General features: G+C 43.0%; 1 protein-coding gene across 1 annotated transcript in view; it reads left to right on the top strand.

Moving 5' to 3' along the window:
- LOC102385256 (sodium/potassium/calcium exchanger 2) overlaps positions 1 to 19,542 on the top strand; it is an 83,284-nt gene that overhangs the window by 26,131 nt on the left and 37,611 nt on the right. The window contains exons 4-5 of the mRNA XM_006038753.2: positions 10,200 to 10,295; positions 14,443 to 14,549. Coding sequence (XP_006038815.2) covers positions 10,200 to 10,295; positions 14,443 to 14,549 — 203 coding nt within the window. The remainder of the gene's footprint in view (positions 1 to 10,199; positions 10,296 to 14,442; positions 14,550 to 19,542) is intronic.

Here is a 19,542-nt window from a genome sequence, read left to right as displayed (position 1 = left end):
CCCTCGGGTTGCCCTATTCTGGATCCTGGCACTCAGCTGAGTGCTGGGCTCTATCATGGGCCAGCTCCAACCAGCTACACATTCAATTTAAGGCATAATACAAATGAGCCACAAGTTGTTGTACCTTATATGTGGAATACCTTTTTCGTTCATTAACTGTATTATCGCGACTTAAATTGACTTTAACGTGTGGCCATGTTACTATTTAAGGAGTCTGTTAATTGCATCTTAAATGTGTCAGAGGCCTATGATTAACTTAGTACAGTATATGAAAAAAGACTTTGTGCAGCATGCAAGAATAGTTGCCCATAGTTTGTGTTCAGCTGGTGTACTAGAGATCCCATAGTTCCAAAAGAGGTGATTTGTGATTAGGAACTTGCTGTATGTCAAGGCACTATAGATGAAATCATATCTCCACTAAAATCAATGACATTTTGCCATTCGCTTTATGAGGGGTAGGATCCATCTTCTTTGCCTGAGGAGTGATCAAAAGTTTCAGTCATATGACTGAAAGAGAAAATGCTAAGACATTTCTGACAATAATTAGATCCTACCATAGCCCAAGTGGACAGAGTTGAGATTGGATGGTCCACCTTAACTTTGTCATTCCTTGACTTGTGACTCCTTCAGTAGTGTATAAATATAGCTATATGCATTTCATCAGACATTTGTTGAAAGGTAAAAACAAGGTGCAATAGTGATTTATTTAAAAAAAAAAAACAGTTGACATTCCTTAAAATTGATATTTTTGTCATCAGACATTTCTGTTAAACTCAAATTTATTAGCTGCGGCACCTTAGCTCAAATTATGTATGACCTATTTTGCTAATCTCTCTCTAAATCCAATTCAGCCCTAGAATTATACTAACTAGACAGAAAGAAATCAGCAACAGAATGCTTATTTTGATTGTTCTTTTTTATGAGAACTGTACTACATAATTCTTCAGAGGCTTTGCATTCCTGTGCAAACTCTTACTCAAAATGAGCTGCTTTGCATGCTTTAGTAGGCCAGTCAGCCACTTGACCACAGCACTACACTGAGTCAACTTTATATGTTGTTCTGCAAAGAGTTTATTCCAAATATGCAGCGCCCCAATAAGATGACTGTGGCTCTGCAAATCCTATAATGCATTTTTTCCATGGTAAGAATACAGTATCTGATGTATCATAATGATGATATCATGAAAATAATGGTATGTTTACTTAGAGGAAAACTTTCTTTTTTAAGGATGCACAACCTGGAACATAACCATACAGACAGAAAAGTCACATGGATGGATGCGGGGTATAAAAAGAGAGAATATTTCTTTATAGTATATTTTGTCCCACACACATTTGGATATTGGGGGCCTGAACTAGAGGGCTTCCTAAGAAATAGGGAAGGTTCATAGGTTCCACTGATTTTTTTGCAGAATTTGACACTACATAAAGTTTAATTATCTTGGCAGCTTGCAGAAGTCACTGAAAGTTTTGCATTATCAAGGAATGCCAAAAAGGGCACCACACTTTGTGAATTTGTGACTCTCTTATCTGTTAAAAGTTGAGTGTCACTGGCCTACACTAAATGAAGTAATGAAAACTGTATCTATTTTTGTTCTTCAGCTTTTAGTTTAATTACAGCTTGAAAATGCATATAGCTACTTTCTACATGATTTTGAAAGAAATGTTGGAATAATTTTTTTTACAGGAGTGATATTTTTCACTAAGTCTTATCTTCTGTTCACTAGAGGTCCACACAGAAAACCTGTATACAAGCGTGCACTCAGACACACACACTGGACGTGCACACAAGTTCAGTTAGATCGGGCACAGGTTAACCTAAACTATGTAATGCACCTCCTTAGGTGAACTAAGTTAGATCAGGCCAACCACTTTTTGCCCAGTCTAAACTCCCTAAATGTATGCACTGTTCAGCACTTAGATCACCCTAACCCTAGGGTATGTCTCCGTGTACCCTTTGAGAAGTCCCAGGATGCAGAGTAGTAGTATTACTTGGAGAAAAAAAAGGACGATAACAATTTTATTTAATGTCAAGCATCAGTTCCTTGATAGTCAGTCCTAACTGTGGAATAAACTCTGAAAGGAAGTAATAGATGCAGCCTCTTAGGGTATTTAAAACTAAATGAGAAAATGAATTATAGAGAAAAACCCTAGTATTAAGGAAGAGAGGTGGGTCTTGTCTTGAAAAGATTGCACCAACTTAACCCAATGCATTTTTTACAATGATGTCGTGAAACCAATAGAAATCTTGCTGTGGACAGCTTTATTCCAATTTAAAAGTAATTTCTTTTTTTATTATTTAACTTAAACTTTTTCCTAACCCATTGAAACTCAACTAAATCACTCTAAGCCACTCAAGTGGAAATGAGAATTCCACACAGATCTGCATCGGTTAAAATTAAACTGGTTAAAGTTAAACCCATTCAGCTTTGTTGTGTAGATAAGCCCATGAAGTAAGTCGCCCTGTGGGTTTTTTTCAATACCATTTTATATGATTCTTGCTGAAGGAAATATTATAAAAGAGTATTGTAACAGGGGCTTGAGCAGAACCCCTGTTACTAAAGAAACACTGGCCACGGGTGATTAAGAGAACTAAGACACAGCAGCGGGGGGCTTGGCACACTGGGTGAGGATTAGGGTAATCATGGCCACTGCCACACATAAAAGGCAGGGCTAGAAATCAAGCAGTTGCCCTCAGGGCACTGGAGTGAAGGAGAGCGGTTGCTGTGGAGCAGACGGAGCAAGAAGGACGCCGCAGGCAGGGCAAGGCAAGCAGGTTGGACATCAGACCGGTGAGACTGGGGATGCTTACCCCAGGGGATGGTGGTCGGCAGTCAGCTAACAAGATCCCAGGGAAGTTGAGAACGCGGCCCTTGGAGACCGAGCTCCAGGAGACAACCAGCTCTCGAACGAAGCGGAGGAGAGACAGCCATGATCGGGAAGGGAGCTACAGGGAAAGTTCACTCAGGGCACAGGAGCTGATGGGTGGCTAGCAAGATCCCAGGAAGGCTGGGGAACCAGACCACAGAGAAGGATCCCCAGAGACAACCAGCTCTCAGTGGGAGCAGCAGAGAGACAGCCGCAACCGGGAACAGAGCAGCAGGGGAGCTGCAATCAACTAAGTGGTGATACAGATGCTTTCACATTAATGAGGCAATTAGTGTGGTCGGCTACATTGTATCCACTTGAATAAAAATAGGCACTTGGTGAAACTAACCCCTGGATAGTCTGGTGTTTCTCACCCTCTCCTCTCAGGGATTAAAATCTAAATCTTTCTATCATCTTCTTAATTGTGGCAGGTGAGTCCTGGGGAAGAGAGGGGACATATAGCCAACCAACACCTACAAAGTGGTGCATTGGCTAGGAAACTGAAGCTGCACAGGGAGCACCAGAAAACCATGGAGTCCATGGACATTCAGACCTCAGCAGACTGGCAACAGGCCCATAATATTACTCTACGGCTGCTACAGGGCCAGCAGGCACAATTGGAAGAGATAGTCCAAGTACGGACACAAGAAGCAGAGGCCAGAATCAGACTGTTCTCTCGGCAGCACAATCTAAGCAAGAAGATTGAAGCCCAACAAGTGTCCCTGGAGAGAGATGGAGAAGGCTCCTGGTTCCCTAGGATGACACCCTAGGATGACATGGAGGCCTATCTAGAAGCTTTTGAGAGAACAGCCACCACTTGTAAGTAGGACCCGAGCAGCTGGGTGATGCACATAGGTCCCCTTTTCATTGGCCCTGCACAAGCAGCCTACTGGACTCTCACACAAACAGAGGCCAGAGACTACGGGAAGGTGAAGGAGGCCATACTCTACCACCTTGAGATATCCCCATAGACATATCGGCAGAAGTTCTGGGCCCGGAAAGGGATGGGGGGACTATGCCCATGCCTGCTTGCACAAACTCTGAGAGCAGGAGACCAGGTCCATAAGGGTGATAGTGAACCACATCATACTAGAACAGTCCCTGACTGATCTAGGAGGCAGCACTCAATGCTGGATCAGGCAGCATCAGCCAAAGATGGTGGAAGAAGCCTTGCACCTAGCTGAGGACTACGTCACTGCTGAAGTTGAAGGAGAGGGTCCAAAGAAGGAGTGTTCAGGAGGGACTGGGATGATGCAATGCTCAGAAGGCTCTGAGAAGAAGAGGAGAGGGGACCTGACTCTCAGGCTGAGAACCCAGGGGCTGGGATGCCAAGGACATAATCTGCTATAGGTGCAGAGAAAAGGGACATGTGTCTAGTTTTTGTCCGCACAGACCCCAAGCTGAGGTGACGGTAGAGAGTCCTCATGAAGAGAAAATGGACTGTAGTTTTGGGTGACACAAGAGGCCCAGATGTCAGAATAAGCCAGTAGTCAAGGTTTGAGTGGGAGACACCATCATTCCTGCAGTTGTCGACACCAGCTGCCCCCAGTCCATGATAAGGGCAGACCTACTACCCACACAGCTAGGAAGCCCAGAGTCACCTGTGAATATAGTCTGCATCCATGGGGCCTCGTACACTTATGAAAGAAATGGCTCCGGCTGTCTGTGACAAGCTGCACAGAAGAGATAGCGGTGGGGTTAACAGAGACCCTCCCCCGCCCGATGCCCCTGGGAGTTGATTAACCACACTTGAAGAAAGTAGTCTCCCAGGTACTAAGAAGCAGCGGGGGGAATGGCAGAGTGATCCAGAGGCGGTATGCTTCAGAACCCCCGAACAGGAAGAAGGGGGTGACCTAGACCTGGAGCAGATTATTGGCGGTGGATACTTCTGGGAAGAACAGGAACAAGAACCATTGTTCCGGAATATTTGGCAGACCCGGCTGGTTAGATGAGAGGGAGTGGTGGTAGACCCTGAGAAGGCGAAGTTGAGTCTCCACTCTGAGGTAAGAACGGGCATCCTGTACCGAGTGGAGGACAAAGAAGAGGGGTACAAAAAACAACAGATCCTAGTCCCACGGAAATATCGGGGTGACTTGCTTCGGCTAGCCCATACTCTTCCAATGGGAGGACACCTGGGGAAGGACAAGATGGAAGCGATGGGTCTTCTGGCCAGGCCTGTACACAATGATGGAGCAATTTTTGTACTGAATGTCCCAAGTGTCGAAGAACAGAGGGGCTACGACTGGCCAAGGCCCTGCTGATACCGCTGCTGTTGCCAGGCCAACCATTTCATAGGATTGCCATGGATGTGGCAGGACCTTTCCTCCACAGCTGGACAGGCCGCCAATTCATCTTGGTAATCATTGATTATGCCACACAGTTTCCTGAAGCTTTGCCCCTATGCTCAGTGACTGCCCCCATGATAGCTAGTACTCTCATGAGATGGATCACAAGGGTCAGAATCCCTTGGGAAATTTTCACTGACTGAGGCAAAAACTTCATGTCCAAAATCCTGAGGGGGATATGCAACACACTGAAAATCAAACAACTCAGAACCTCCATCTGTCATCCCCAGAGGGAAGGACTGGTGGAGCACTTCAATCGGACACTAAAAGGGATGATATGGACATGCATATGGGGTGACCCTTGGGAGTGGGATGTGATGATCCCCCCCTTCTGTTCTCAATCAGGGAAGTCCCCCAAGCATCCACCGGCTATGCCCCATTTGAGTTGGTTTTTGGTCGTGACCCAAGGGGACTCCTGGATATGATCCACGAATGGTGGGAAACCGGGCCTGTGGGGACAACACCACCACAGGCTGTGACTGACATTTGGGACAGATTAAAGAAGGCCATGATGATAGCTCAACAGAATCTGGGACAGAGGCAAGAGAGACAGAAACAGCACTATGACATGCATACCGCAGAAAGAGAGCTGAAGGCAGGAAATTGGGTGCTAGTGCTATTACCTGATAGTCTACACAAGTTATTAGGTCAATGGCAGGGTCTGTTTCAAGTAACTAAGCGTACAGGGCCCGTCAAGTACGAGGTCCTTCGGATGGAGCCCACCAGGAGAAAACAAATCTATCACGTTAACTTATTGAACAAGTGGCATCAAAGGGAGTGGTGGATGACACAGGATCCAGTTGAATGTGAAGAACTAGAAGGGGATAGGGAAACTTGGAGGTTGGAGGAGGCCCCACCAAGACCTGAGGTAGATAACTGACTAGACTTCGAACAGCAAAAGATTTGGGGACCTTAATAACCGAATATTGTGATGTGTTCTGTGAGATCCTGGGGGAACCCCAGGGAGTAGTACATCACATCCAGACCCCACCCAGACAGATCGTACACAATCATTGGATGAAGCTACCTCAGCACCTGTGGCCCGCAGTCAAGCAGGAGGTTGATGTGATGAAGAAGTTGGGCATCATTGAGGAATCTAGGAGCCCCTGGAGAAGCCTGGTGGTGATGGTCCTGAAGGCAGATGGCTCTATTAGGTTGTGCATCAATTCTTACAAGGTAAACAAAATAGCAACGTTCGATACCTTTCCAATGCCCCAGGTAGAGGATATGTTGGAAAAGGTAGTCCAAGCCAAATACATCTTGACCTTGGATCTCACAAAGGGCTATTGGCAGATCCCGATGGCACTGACCGAAAAGGAAAAAACTGCCTTTGGAACCCCATGGGGCTTATTCCAATTCAGGAGGATGCCATTTGAGCACCATGAGGTGGCAGCTTCATTCCAGCGCCTGATGGACCAACTGTTGGCACCCCATCAAGAATATGCGGCCGTATATATTGCCAACATCATTGTTTTCTCTGGTGACTGGGAAACACACTGCCACCACCTATGGGAGATCCTCAATGAACTCTGACAGGCTGAGCTGACTGTGAATCACTGGAAGTGCGCATTGGGAAAGAGAGAGACCCGGTACCTTGGGCTCATGGTTGGACAGGGAAAAATAAAGCCCATAGCTAATAAAGTGGCAGCCATACAACGACGCCCCTTGCCTCAAACACTCAGACAGCTACGGTCTTTTCTTGGTTTTGCCAACTACAACAGGTGCTTTATCAAGGATTTTTCAGAGAAGGTGGCGCCCTTGATAGAGATGACCAGAGGATGGAGGAACTGGATCCAGTGGAACCCACGGGCCATCCTAGCCTTCAAACAAGTTAAGGCAACCCTATGCCAGCACCCAGTGCTTTATACCCCAAATTTTGAAAAGATGCTTTTTTTTTTAACAAATGGATGCCTCCGGCACTGCATTAGGAACTATCCTCTTTCAAGAAGGAGGGGCAGAAGAGAGACGAATAGCCTTTGCTAGCAAAAAACTGACACCCACAGAAACCCAATATTCCACAACTGAGAGGGAATGCCTGGCTATCTGGTGGGGGGGTGGAACTCTTTCATTATTACTTAGTAGGCCAGAAGTTCATACTAATCACAGACCATGCACCCCTACGCTGGCTATGAACAGCCAAGCTAGATAACACTAGGTTAACGAGATGGTCTCTCGCTACACAATCCTTTTATTTTACAGTGAAGCACTGGGCGGGAAAGAAGAGCAGGAATATTGACTTCCTGTCACGCACTGAAGACACAACAGATACCGGTGAAAGGGCGAAGGGTCCGACCGACCATGCCGAGGATTGCGAAGACTCAGCAACTTTAAGTTTCTTTGAACAAAATGGGGGAGGTGTGTAACAGGGGCTCGGGCTAGAAATCAAGCGGTTGCCCTCAGGGCACTGGAGTGAAGCAGAGTAGTTGCTGCAAAGCTAATGGAGCAAGAAGGATGCTGTGAGCAAGGCAAGCAAGTCGGACATCAGACCGGTGAGACGGGGGATACTTACCCCAGGTGGCAGTGGCCAGCAGTCATCTGGCAGGATCCCAGGGAGGTTGGGAATGCGGCCCTTGGAGACCGAGCTCCAAGAAACAACCGGCTCTCAAACGAAGCGGCGGAGAGACAGCCGTGATTGGGAAGGGAGCTACAGGGAAAGTTCACTCAGGGCACAGGAGCTGACGGGTGGCTGGCAAGACCCTGGGAAGGCTGGGGAACCAGACCCCAAAGAAGGATCCCCAGAGACAACCAGCTCTCAGTGGGAGCAGCAGAGAGACAGCCGCAATCGGGCACAGAGCAGCAGGGAAGCTGCAATCAACTAAGCGGTGATACAGCTGCTTCCATCTTAATGAGGCAATTGTGTAGTCCGCTACATTGTATCCACTTTAATAAAGATAGGTGAAACATGGTGAAACTAACACCCAGGTGGTCTGGTGTTTCTCACCCTCTCCCCTCAGGGATTAACATCTAAATCTTTTTACTATCTTAATCGTGACAGGCGAGTCCTGGGGAAGAGAGGGGACATACAGCCGACCCACACCTACAAGTATAAATGCCAAAAGGGAAATAATTTTAGAATACAGGCTGAAATTTCAGCAAAGAAACTGATGAATAACATTACATACAAAATACAATTTGAGATTATAAAAAAAATCCTCCTTCTTTCATTTTCCCTTGCTCCCAAAAGTTCATCAATACACATGGGACATGACAAGCTGGCTCCTCAAAAAGTGTTTGCAGACTAAACTTGCACACTGTGCCACTCCCCACCATGCACGTATGTAACCTTGTGTATTTGCATGCATGCAAACACAAATCCTCCCTAGTTTATGGAAATGCATCACATTTTCTATCAGGTCAGTCAGGACATGCAAAATTACATCACATTTCTCTAGAAACACTTTAAAATATTTTCAATGGAAATGGACTTAACATTTTCAGGATTTCAGTATAAAATAATTGGCAAGACCATTCTGGTTGGTTTTCTCCCTTTTCCTTTCTCTTTTCACGTCAACTCAGACTTCAGATATTTCCTTTCTCTGTTTCTGCACTTTGTCTTGTTATCTTCTGTGTGTTTGAACTTTATTTTTTCACATTGATCCTGTGCACTGAAGTGAGGGTTGGCATCTTGGTTTTCAGTATTCCTCTGGTCTTTTGGCTATTTTATTTCACCATATCCATGATACAGCAAAGAATTTCCAATACTTCCATATTAACTATTTTTGTAATGGATAAGAAAATTGCTTGTGGTATTTTCTGCTGTTTTTCTAGATGGTCAGATATTATTTTACAGTGTGATATTTTGTTAGTAACATATGTAGAGCTGAAAGGGTAGTATTCAGAGCTTGTAATAAGGTCTCTTTATTATCATTTACCTTATATTGTGACTGACAGATTCATTCTGTTTTTCCCTAAATGATAGCTACTTGCCCCTTTCTGTATTAGCATGCTGTCATTCCACTGTGATATTCTGCTTTCTAAAACATTGACATTTTGGTGGGAAGGGGGATATTTGTTTATTATTAGCTGATAATTCATTCTTCCATTTCATTCACTGCCTGTCTTTAATGTAATTTTGATTTACTTTTGGAAACACTGATATCTAAATCAAAGATTTTGTATGCATAACGTCTCTGTGCTTCCTGTTGTTACTAATGGTGTATTAATATAATGCATCCTTTGAGTAATAATGCTTTTTAATTCAATAACTTTTGGTTTAAAACTTGCAGACTTTGTGCCCCCTTAATTCCAACTGATTTCAGTGGGTGTTTGGGTTGGGCAGGGAATGGAAAAATTTGCCTTTATGCCATGTGACTGGTTTTAGAAAAAAGTTTCATAGAGAAAGAGCACAAACACAGATATTAGGATGGAATCATAATACTGCAGGTTGTGGACCAACCACAGAGACATGTGAAAGGTTGGGGACACAGAAGTTGGAAAGAAAATTTCCCTATGAGGAAGTTTATACAGCAGTTGTTCATTAATGAAAATGCTTGCACCTTTTTCTGAAGTCTCTGGGCATGTCCTGCACTGAGAATAAAATACTGGACTAGATTGGCCACATGTTGTCTTTAGTATGCCAGTTCCAGTGTTCCTTATTCATGGAACCCCATGAAATTCTTTGGTTATTGCACTGCTCTAGCAGACTCAAAATAACCCTTTTCTTTAAAATAGATTTATTATATAATTTGTGTTGAATGGTTTACACTGGTACCTTTTTATGAAAACCTGATTGAACGCTTTACCAGAAAAAATAATTTAGTAGTTCATTTTCTTTGATTTCTAAAGCACCAGCTGGCATCTTTTAAATTCTTAAGTACATAAGCAATCACAATTTGTAGATGCTGGAAAGTCGGCTAATGATTAATAATATGTTAGCTCATTCAGTTGGATAGAAATAACTTATTGGTTTTGAGTCCTGAGGCAAAATTTACTACAAAAAATCTCAGAATGGATGCACTTCAACAATGATAATGTGTTTTTTTTAAGGAAAATTCAGAGAGAGAGCCTCAATTCTTCATAAGATTGCCAAAAAGAAGTGCCAGGTAGAAGACAGTGAAAGACGGAATGGGGCTGCTAATCATGGTGAGTATAGGAGTTCCAAATTATTTTTATTGGCTAAGGGTATATATACCATTTACTTACCCGAAAAAGAGGAAATATATCAGCTTGGGAACCTAAAAATAGACCCCAAATCCATATTTGGACTTATAATAGAAGCCTGGTTTTCCACAGCAGTTAGTACCTGCAAATGAGAAGAGAGACATATCTGCAAATGTGCCATTACAGTGCATGAATAAACTTTTTAGAGGTTATTGTTCTGTAGTTTATTGCTCCCAGGAAGCTCCCAGGATTTTTGCATGTGCATCCAGACCACAGCACATTGAGCCAGGTCAGAGCAGGGTGCTTGGGAGGTCAGCCTGCCAGCCCAGGACTACTCCAACGGGGTTCAATGTGCTGCAGAGGGCCTGGCTGGGGCACAAGGATGCTTCAATGTAGGACTAGCCAGCAGGCAACCCCCACACTGAAGCACCCTCATGCCCCAGCCAGCCAGGGCAGCATCTACAGGTGTGCTGCTGCTACTTGTATATACAAGTACTACCCTGCTGCAGAGTTCATTAGTCTCCTGTGCCCTAATAGGCATATGTAGATGCTGAGATGTTTAATGCAGAACTAATTAGTTGGCTCCACAGTAAATGTCTCATGTAGACATGCCAGTTTGATCTTTGCTCCAGACTTGCACCAAAGGCTACTTCCAAGCTGACCCAGATATGAAAGGGTACCTGGTCATTTAGGCTAGAGGGTCAAAGCAAGTGACCATGATACCAACCATTTCCTTCTGTGCTGTTGGTTACAGAACCCAGTGGAGCCATCTACACATCCTGGGCAGGTGTCTACATGTGCACACATTTGGGAGCAGATTTGCTCCAAACAGGGGCAGCCCAGAGATGGCCATTCCCATCCTGCTCTGCCCGCCCTGCAGCAGCCAGGGGGATCTCCAGACTACCTCTGGGTGCTAGCCCAGGGGATGGCAGAGAGCATGGGGCCAGGAGACAGCTGTCTCTTGGCAGGAGCTGGGAGATTGCTCCCTGCCTCTGGGAGCTGCCTAGTGCTGGGGCAGAACCTAGCATGAGGAAATGTCTCCCTGCCCCAACAGCAGGGAGCTTCTGGCCTCAGCTCCCTGACTGGGAGCAGGGGACTTGGAAAGAGCTACAGGGGAGGGGCAGGTCTCAGCCCCCTGCCCCTATCTACCAGTGTGGTAGCTAGCAGTGAGCCCCGGCTAGGCAGGGATTCCTGATCGTGGAGCAGGGACTGGGAGCTCCCTGCTGCTGGGACATAGAGACATTGTCTCCACCCAGACTCTGCCACCAGAGCCTGCTCCAGCAGCAGGGAGCTCCAATGGGCAGGGGGCAATCACCCACCCGCTGCTGCCTGGCTGACCGGGAGCAAATTTGCTTCTTGCCAGCTGTCTACATGTGCCTTACTGTGCATACATAGTAACTGCTCAGCATTTAATTTGCTACCAGTATGTCCTAATTATGTTAGCTTGATGGGCCACTGGGCTCAGGATGGAACTCTTGGCATAACCAAGTGAAGAATCTGGCTGATTATCTGTCGTATGAAACCATACAACAATGTATCTACTTTAATTTTAGGCCTAGTAATTTGTTATGAGCCCTAGATAAAAGCTCCATATTCTTTCTGTGGCTAAATTTTCCTCTCTGATTCATCTATAATGAATTATTAAAGACTATTCTGACTCTCTACAGGATTCTGCCTGAAACTCTGCCCCATCAGATTGAATGGGAGCTCCTATGTATGAAAAGAAAGCCAAAAAAAGCATCCAGGGAGCCATTGTGCAAGGCTGAAACACTAATTATGGAAATATGTAGAATTAAAAGTAATGGGAATAGGAAGACAATTTATGCTCTCAGTTATGTTCATGCAAATCCATGGGTTTTCACAGAAATTTGACAGGAACAATTGAAAAAACCATTTTGATCACGATTATGTATTTCTTTATGGCAGTACCAGGGACGTATGCTTTGGGTGAGTACTCTGAATGTACAAAATGCTCCCTGAGATCTACGCTGTGTAGTTTGTAATACTGCATACAATTTTCACATTCATGAGCAAGATGTGTGCATGATGTGGCATATGTAATTCAACAGCTGCCATAAAAAAGACTAACATACTTGAAATCTACCATGTAAACTCAAAAGCCCTCAAAGAGACACATTGCTGCTGTGAATGATTCATTCTCTCAGAAGCAAAACCTGGATATCTTGCATTGGCATGCAAAGTCTCAAGAGCAAAGGCTCTGTCTTGCAGAAGAAAGGTACAGATATGGGTTTATCAACTGTAGAATATTTCAAGTAATTGCTTTGAGGTATCTCTCTTGTAGGGCAAAGATTTGGGCTACCCCAGGGGTAGAACAGGGTCACAGTCGCTAGGTTCACACTCATTGCATATCCAGTAGCCACAATTTTGTGTCCCTATTGCATAGTGGAGTTCAGTCGCTCCTATGAGCTGGAGTCAACAATAGGAGGTATAGTTTGATAGCTCGTCTATATCCTGACAATGGGTTGGAAAAATTCCATCACCTCTGGCCCTGTACATGGCTGTTGCACTAAGTTGTTTGCTCTGCATTTCACAAAGGATAAGAATGTGTCTTTCAGCTCAGAAGTCATGTGTAGTTGTTAAAGAAAAAATCCTTACAGTCACCTCTCCTTTAGCCACTGCCTTACCACTGAATGTTCAACAAAAAAAGTCTATGAAATGTATCTGATAAAAACTGAATCCATGCTATCAGTTAACACTTGCCCTGACCTTGTGCTAGACTTAGATACACTTTGCCTACAGAGTCAAGCAATTAGTTGAGAATGTTTTGTTAATGCATCATATTGCTGGGAAGAAGGAAGACTTAAAAGCAGGGAAATAATCATACCTATCCTGAGCTCTGCACTGCACTTGTGAATCTTGGATTTTAATTCAGAAAGAACATGACCACAGCAGTAATGCAAGTCACACAGTTATATTTACTTCTTTCTGTGGCAAGATATTATAAAATGCATGTTGTTCAAGTAATTGTTTGTTGCTCCTTCTCATGTCATCTGATTATCCAAGGACATCTGACCACTACTCTTTTTGAATAAGAGTTTTTGTCATGCTTCTTGTTTAGAACAATCCCAGGTGAATCATGGTGAAAAGAACTGAACTGAATAAATATAGGGCCAGAGCCCCCTGTTCCCTACTATCTCCCATTTATCCTGGCAGGACATTTTCATGAGGACTTTATTTGTAAGACTATTGGAAAACTTGGGTATTGTTTAGTACCTTTGCTTTTTCCATTCATGGTGCAAGTAAAAAGAATGTGAATGTCATATGAGAAAAGTGACAATTCTGAAGACAGGAATTTGCACAAAATTAATTTTTAAACACCAACTTCCATATTTTTAAACTGACTCTCTTATTTAATGCATCAACTAGGGACAAAATTGTAGACTAGCTTTTGCAAAAAAACCTCACTGACCCAGCCTTTTTGTCATGGTAGAATTGCAGAGCAGTGCAAGATCTAATTTGGTAGTTCTCAGAGGTTTCATTTTTACAACTCCTCACCACCTATCCTTTGCATATAGACATCCCCAAATGTCAAGTCACAAATATTTCAGATCATATTATAGTCATAACACCTGTGAGTTCCATGGCAACTCTAACAGAACTCCAGCTTTACTAATTGCAGATGGAAAAATATGCAAGTCAAGTTTCTCCATATCTTCATGAGTTTATCGCACACACCACCTGCCAGCAGAGAATCTTATATTTTATTATCCTTTATGAAGAATGGTTTAGTGTCAGTTTTGACTCAATTCTGTTAGATTTACCACAGCTCAGCAAGAGTATGACATGAGTAAAGAGCACCAAATAGGTCCTAAGTTACAGTTAAGAATTTAAAGAGCTCTTTTAAAAAACACAAGTAACATTGGAACAGCTTCTTCATCCCTTATCTAGGCAACCCCCTCATTAGTCCAAATTTGACTCTAATTTACATGTATGAAAGTTTGTTCTCTGGAGTAATTGCATCAATGTAACTAAGTCCAGAATTTATCTTTTTTATGAATGTTACTGGTAGCACTTGATAATTCACATAGACTAAAAGCAATGTTACTAATTTGTTATATATTGTTGTTCTCCTCTGCCCCTCCACCCCTGCTTATGGATGATCTAACAGAAAAAATTGAACTCCCAAATGCTGCAAAAGTGGAAGTTGCAATAACACCACCAACTGATTCAAGACCAGTACAAAATGGAAATGTTGCCCACAACACTGAAGCCGAGGTTAATATCTTTTTATTGTCTATTTTATCTAGAAGTAGATTGCAAAAAGGTCTTTATTCTGAGCAAGGAATAGTCTTGTTTGCCTCTGCCCTCAATTAAACTGGGTATTAGAGCAAATTTTGCCTAAAATACAAAGGCTCTTATCCCCTGCACCTACACGTAGCACCGTATTTAAGGCAAAGCCATAATTTGAAATGTTTTCTTTCAGGGCATATTTCTTGCATATTGCATATACTTGCAACTAATGGAAATAGTTTGTCCAGTTGTTCTAACTTTGCACAGAACATTTTCTCTTAGGAGTGCAACCTGTCATGTTTAATTAAGTGGATGGTTACAAGAAAGTGCTTACAAGATGAGAACTGGTCATGAACATCTTCCCTTGGATATCATATCTGAGACACAAATTTCAGACAGAGAGCAAATTATGTTTGCTTGTGTGACTGTGCATAGTAAGCATAAATGCAGACATTGCATAGTTGCTCACAAGAAAAATACAGATTTAAATTTGCTTGCTTTAACCAAGTAAATATACTTTTTATGAATAGTTATCACACAACTGCATGACTGTCTGATTTTTGTAATGACAACCTGAAATACAAAGAACATTTGGAAGCTAAAGATGTAGACAGGCATCTAGTGTAGCTTACAAGAGTGCCTAAGCAAATCAGGTGACTGCCCAACTTCTATGTGACCAAAAGAAACAAAATAGCCTTGTGAGTTAGTATTGTTAAGGTTGGGTCTTACACTGTTAGACCCGAGCTAACTGCTGAAAGCACCATGCAGACTTCCAGACTGGCCCAAGGATTATTTCTTACATGACTTTCAATATCAGATTTTGGTTTACTTTCAGCTGAAAATGTACAAGTCTCTCCATTTTCTTTAAAGAATGTATAGAAACTATTTTCCCTGGTGGCAAAATGCAGGTATTTGATATTCCTATTGCTGTTTCCTTATGCTGCTTTTTGTTGTAAATATGCCCAATAGTTCTCTAATCTTCAGTATTCTACTTTTGTTCACCTACCTACCCATTTCTGCAGGTACTTTTCTATGTCATCTTGTTTGCACATTTTTACAAAGTAGTCACTTAAAACACTTGAAATTTGTTTAAACTACAGCAAAGGAGGCTAAGATTAAAATTCAGGGAAAAACTCTCAAACAGTAATAGTAGGGCACAAACCATGGCCAAATGTCTTTAACCCTCTCTATTATCTAGCCTCTTGGGATAGGAATGGAGTGTTAGGATCACAGTCCCACCTGAAGAGATGGAGGAATCCCTGGAAAAGCTGCTGCTTTATTTTCTGGGCTGATTAGGCAGGGAAAAGTGGATGTTGAATGTTGTGTTAGGAAAAAAAAAAGATGCTGATAATATGTACACAGTCTCTATTGTGTTGAATTACCCAGATTGATGGACCACCTAAAGATTCCTAGTCATCAAAACAAAATATTAAACATTCCTCTTAAGCAGAGTAGTTTGGTAACTCCCTTTTTTTCCTTTATCAACCAATGCATTTTGTTTCTCTCCCCTACCTTGGGGATCTTCAAAAGGAGACTAGACAAGCACCTAGCTAAGGTCGTCTTTCCTGCCCAGGGCAGGAGGTTGGACTCGATAATCATACGAGGTCCCTTCCAGCCCTTACAATCTATAAATCTATGAATAGTGAACCTTTAGCTTTTGGGATCATTTTTTTCAGCGTCCACTTGGAACATATTCTAAAAGACTAAGTTTACCTCTGAGCCAAAATAAATGTCAAGGCTGTTTATAACATTAAACAGTAACAAATGGGGGAGATGATAACTCCAGGCAGGGATATTAATTATTTATTAGGTTGATTTATTTATTTACAGTGTATTTCATTGGCACAGCTTCAGCTTTTACTGCTATGCTATGGAATAACTTGTTATGATGTGAATGAATAATACTTTTGTGGAGTACACAAAAACTCAAAATTTAGTCATTTTAGTAAAATTTAGTAATTGAGTAAAACTCAATTCAGTAATTTATTGAGCTGCATATAGATTCTTTCTCAGAAATTGCTCAGAAAAAAAACCCAGTAAAAGAAGGGTACTTGTATCTCTCAGACATGTCCATACATTGACATTTCATATTGTAATGAAGTGGCTTCAAAGCCTGCTCAAAAATATGCAGAGTCAAGCAGCAGCATCATCCAAGGTAAAACATTTTGATGGTTTAATTTCAAACAACTGTGGGATAAATAGATGAAATTATTACAAGCATACATTGCCAAGAAGGCCTTTTTTCCCGGTAGGTACTTAAAACTTTCATTGAGGAAATGTTTGGAACTTACATGCTAGATTCAGCAGATATTCAAATATACTCAAAATTTACCATGCTAGAACAGCAGTGAGATGCATTATTTATCCTAATTAAGAATAGAGGGGCTTGAAATGTCAAGAGTGTATGAGTGATTCTGCAGCTGTAGTTCCATCAGATTAAAATAAAGGGTTTTATGGGCGTTAATGGCTAGGAGACCACTAGCACAGGCATGCAGTAGTACCCCAATTGCATTGAGATGGTGGGCTTCACCTCCACAGCCTCTCTGATTTCCTACTCTATCAATGATTATCCAGTTGTTGCTGTTGCCATAGCTGCCAACACCTCAAATCTCAGTTTCGACTATCTGCAAAAATATGTCAGGTAGCTAGAATTTTTTAAAATGTCTGCTGTTCATTTCTGCTATCCATAGCAGAACACAACATATCTCTAAGGACCAGATAGCCTAGGGCTCAGATTCTCAAAGATCTACCTCTTACTGAATTCAAAGGATGTTAGGAGCCTAACTGCCTTTGAGAATCTGGGGCTGATCCTCTGTTTTTCATATTGACCATTGCTAAAAGGAGCACTGGTTGTCTTTGATTCGCATGCTGTTGGAAGATTTACCCGACTTAACAAGATCTAATAAAGATGAGTAAGGAAGGGCAGGCTTCCTGAAGTACCACGGCACTGCTAAGAAAGTAAGGCAGACCACAGGAAAGTTAGTGTGGAGAAAAATAAATGAACTATAAGAGATGGACAGGAAGAACAAAGCAGAGTCCCTATAGGCAATAGAGGGTACGTGCAAATGTTACATTTAGATTGACCTAAATCCCTGAATGTGCAGACACGTGGGAAGGTTAAATCAGTAAAAAACTGTGGGTCCAATCTAAATTAGTTCACCTGAAGAGGTGAACTAATTTAGATCAGAAATGGGCTAGTATTCACACATTCAGAGCACAGTCCTAGGAAAGCCTAGCCACTCATTCTAGTCTCAGGGCTATGCTCTTTGTATGCCCCCTCTCCCCCCAACCTGAACCATTTTTAGCCCACCAACTACCCCCTCATTACCTCGCTTTTAGCTCTGCCAACCCCCTCAAACATGTCAATGCCCCCTCTAGCCCCTCCCAGTTTTTCCTACTCCATGTTACTTAATATTGACTTCCTGGCATAGCTCCCAGCACAGGCAAATGTCTGCACATGCTGCTCCTAATCTACAATCATGCAGCTTAAAGTAAATTGCATGATCATAGTCTGGGTGTAGCACACATCTGTACATACCCATAGAGAGCAGGAGCTGGAGTTGCAAAAGTAAATGTGCAGTTTAAGGACAAAGAAAAGCAACCGGCCGCCACAAAGGGTCTGATTCTGTTCTCATTGATATCAAAGGCAAAACTCCTACTCACTTCACTGAGAGAAGGATTCAGTCCATATGCACTGTCAGATAAAGCACAGACAATTCAAATTTGATATTCATGTTTTCCCACTGCCTACTTTTACAAATGTTTCTGATAGGTGGTATTAGAGAGGAAGCAAAGTAGAGATGGATGACCTCGGTGAGCTCAAGTCTCCTCCCACTCTGCCCATTAACTTTATTGACTTTAATAGGATTACTTCTGATTTACATCAGAATCATGTTCACATGGCCTTTCGTAGCAGTGAAGATTAGAATTAGGAGTTTGAAAATAACCAATACTCATTCTTCACTCCTTTCCTATCTCGGCTCCAAACATCAAGGAAACCCTAAACTTTTACAGGATTTAACACTAGGAGCACTACCTTATGAAGTACACTGTCTGACAGCATGTTGTACTCCCTGCAGACTTCTAAGGGAAACTAAGTGATGAACATCCTTGGCAGTATGCCACATAGGCCTTGTGCAGCAGCTTTACTCTCATAGTTAAGCTATTGCAGTTCATTTCTGACCTGCAATTTCTCTTGAGTTTTGAGCCTTTTATGACAAGAGGCTGTATATATCATGCCAAATAGCCTGGCACCAGCCAGGTGAGGGACAGAAGTTACACAAACTGGTTTCAGTGATAAGAAACTGGTTTAGATGGCTGAAACTGGTTTAAGATAAACCTGGTTGAATGCAGTATCAGACTTAACTGATTTAGGTCAACCCAGTTTATAAAACTTCTGTCCCTGACCCATTCCTGGCTTAAGTTAAATCAGAGTCACGCAGCATCCCAACATTTTGCAGCCCTGGGCTGGGCTGGGCTATGCTGTCTGCTCCAGAGAGCAGGGCTGGCCCCACCCCTCTGATCCCTAGCCAGAGAAGTGAGAGCTGGCTCACTGGCCTCACTGGCTGGTTCACTGCTGCCCTTCACCCCAGGCAAACCCCAGCTAGGGGCTGGGTCCAGGGAGAGGGGTTAAATTCATCTTTCCCCAAGTATGGAGCTGTCCTGCTGCTTACTTAGTGCTGGCTGCAGCTGTGCACTACAAATCCCACAGGTACCTTGTGGCAGGGCACTGTTGGTGCCTGCCACTTTAAGGGCTGGGTCAGCAAGTGCCTGATGGCAGCAGCCATTTTGAGAACCCAGTATATAAAGGCTGCAGTCAGCTGGTGCCAGCCCAGGCAGAAACATCACTTAGCTGAGCTGCAGCAGGAACAGCTAGGAGGTAACGGTAAGAGCTTATGGGGATGGCTAGGTAGACCCATGTGAGAGAGTGGGATAGATGCTCAAGAAGCCTGACTTGAGGCACCCTCAACTGGTCAGT

The sequence above is a fragment of the Alligator sinensis genome, unplaced genomic scaffold (genome assembly GCF_000455745.1).
Source record: "Alligator sinensis unplaced genomic scaffold, ASM45574v1 scaffold1262_2, whole genome shotgun sequence".
Lineage (NCBI taxonomy): Eukaryota > Metazoa > Chordata > Crocodylia > Alligatoridae > Alligator > Alligator sinensis.
Note: the sequence above shows the minus strand (reverse complement) of the source record. Positions and strands in the feature narration are given on the sequence as shown.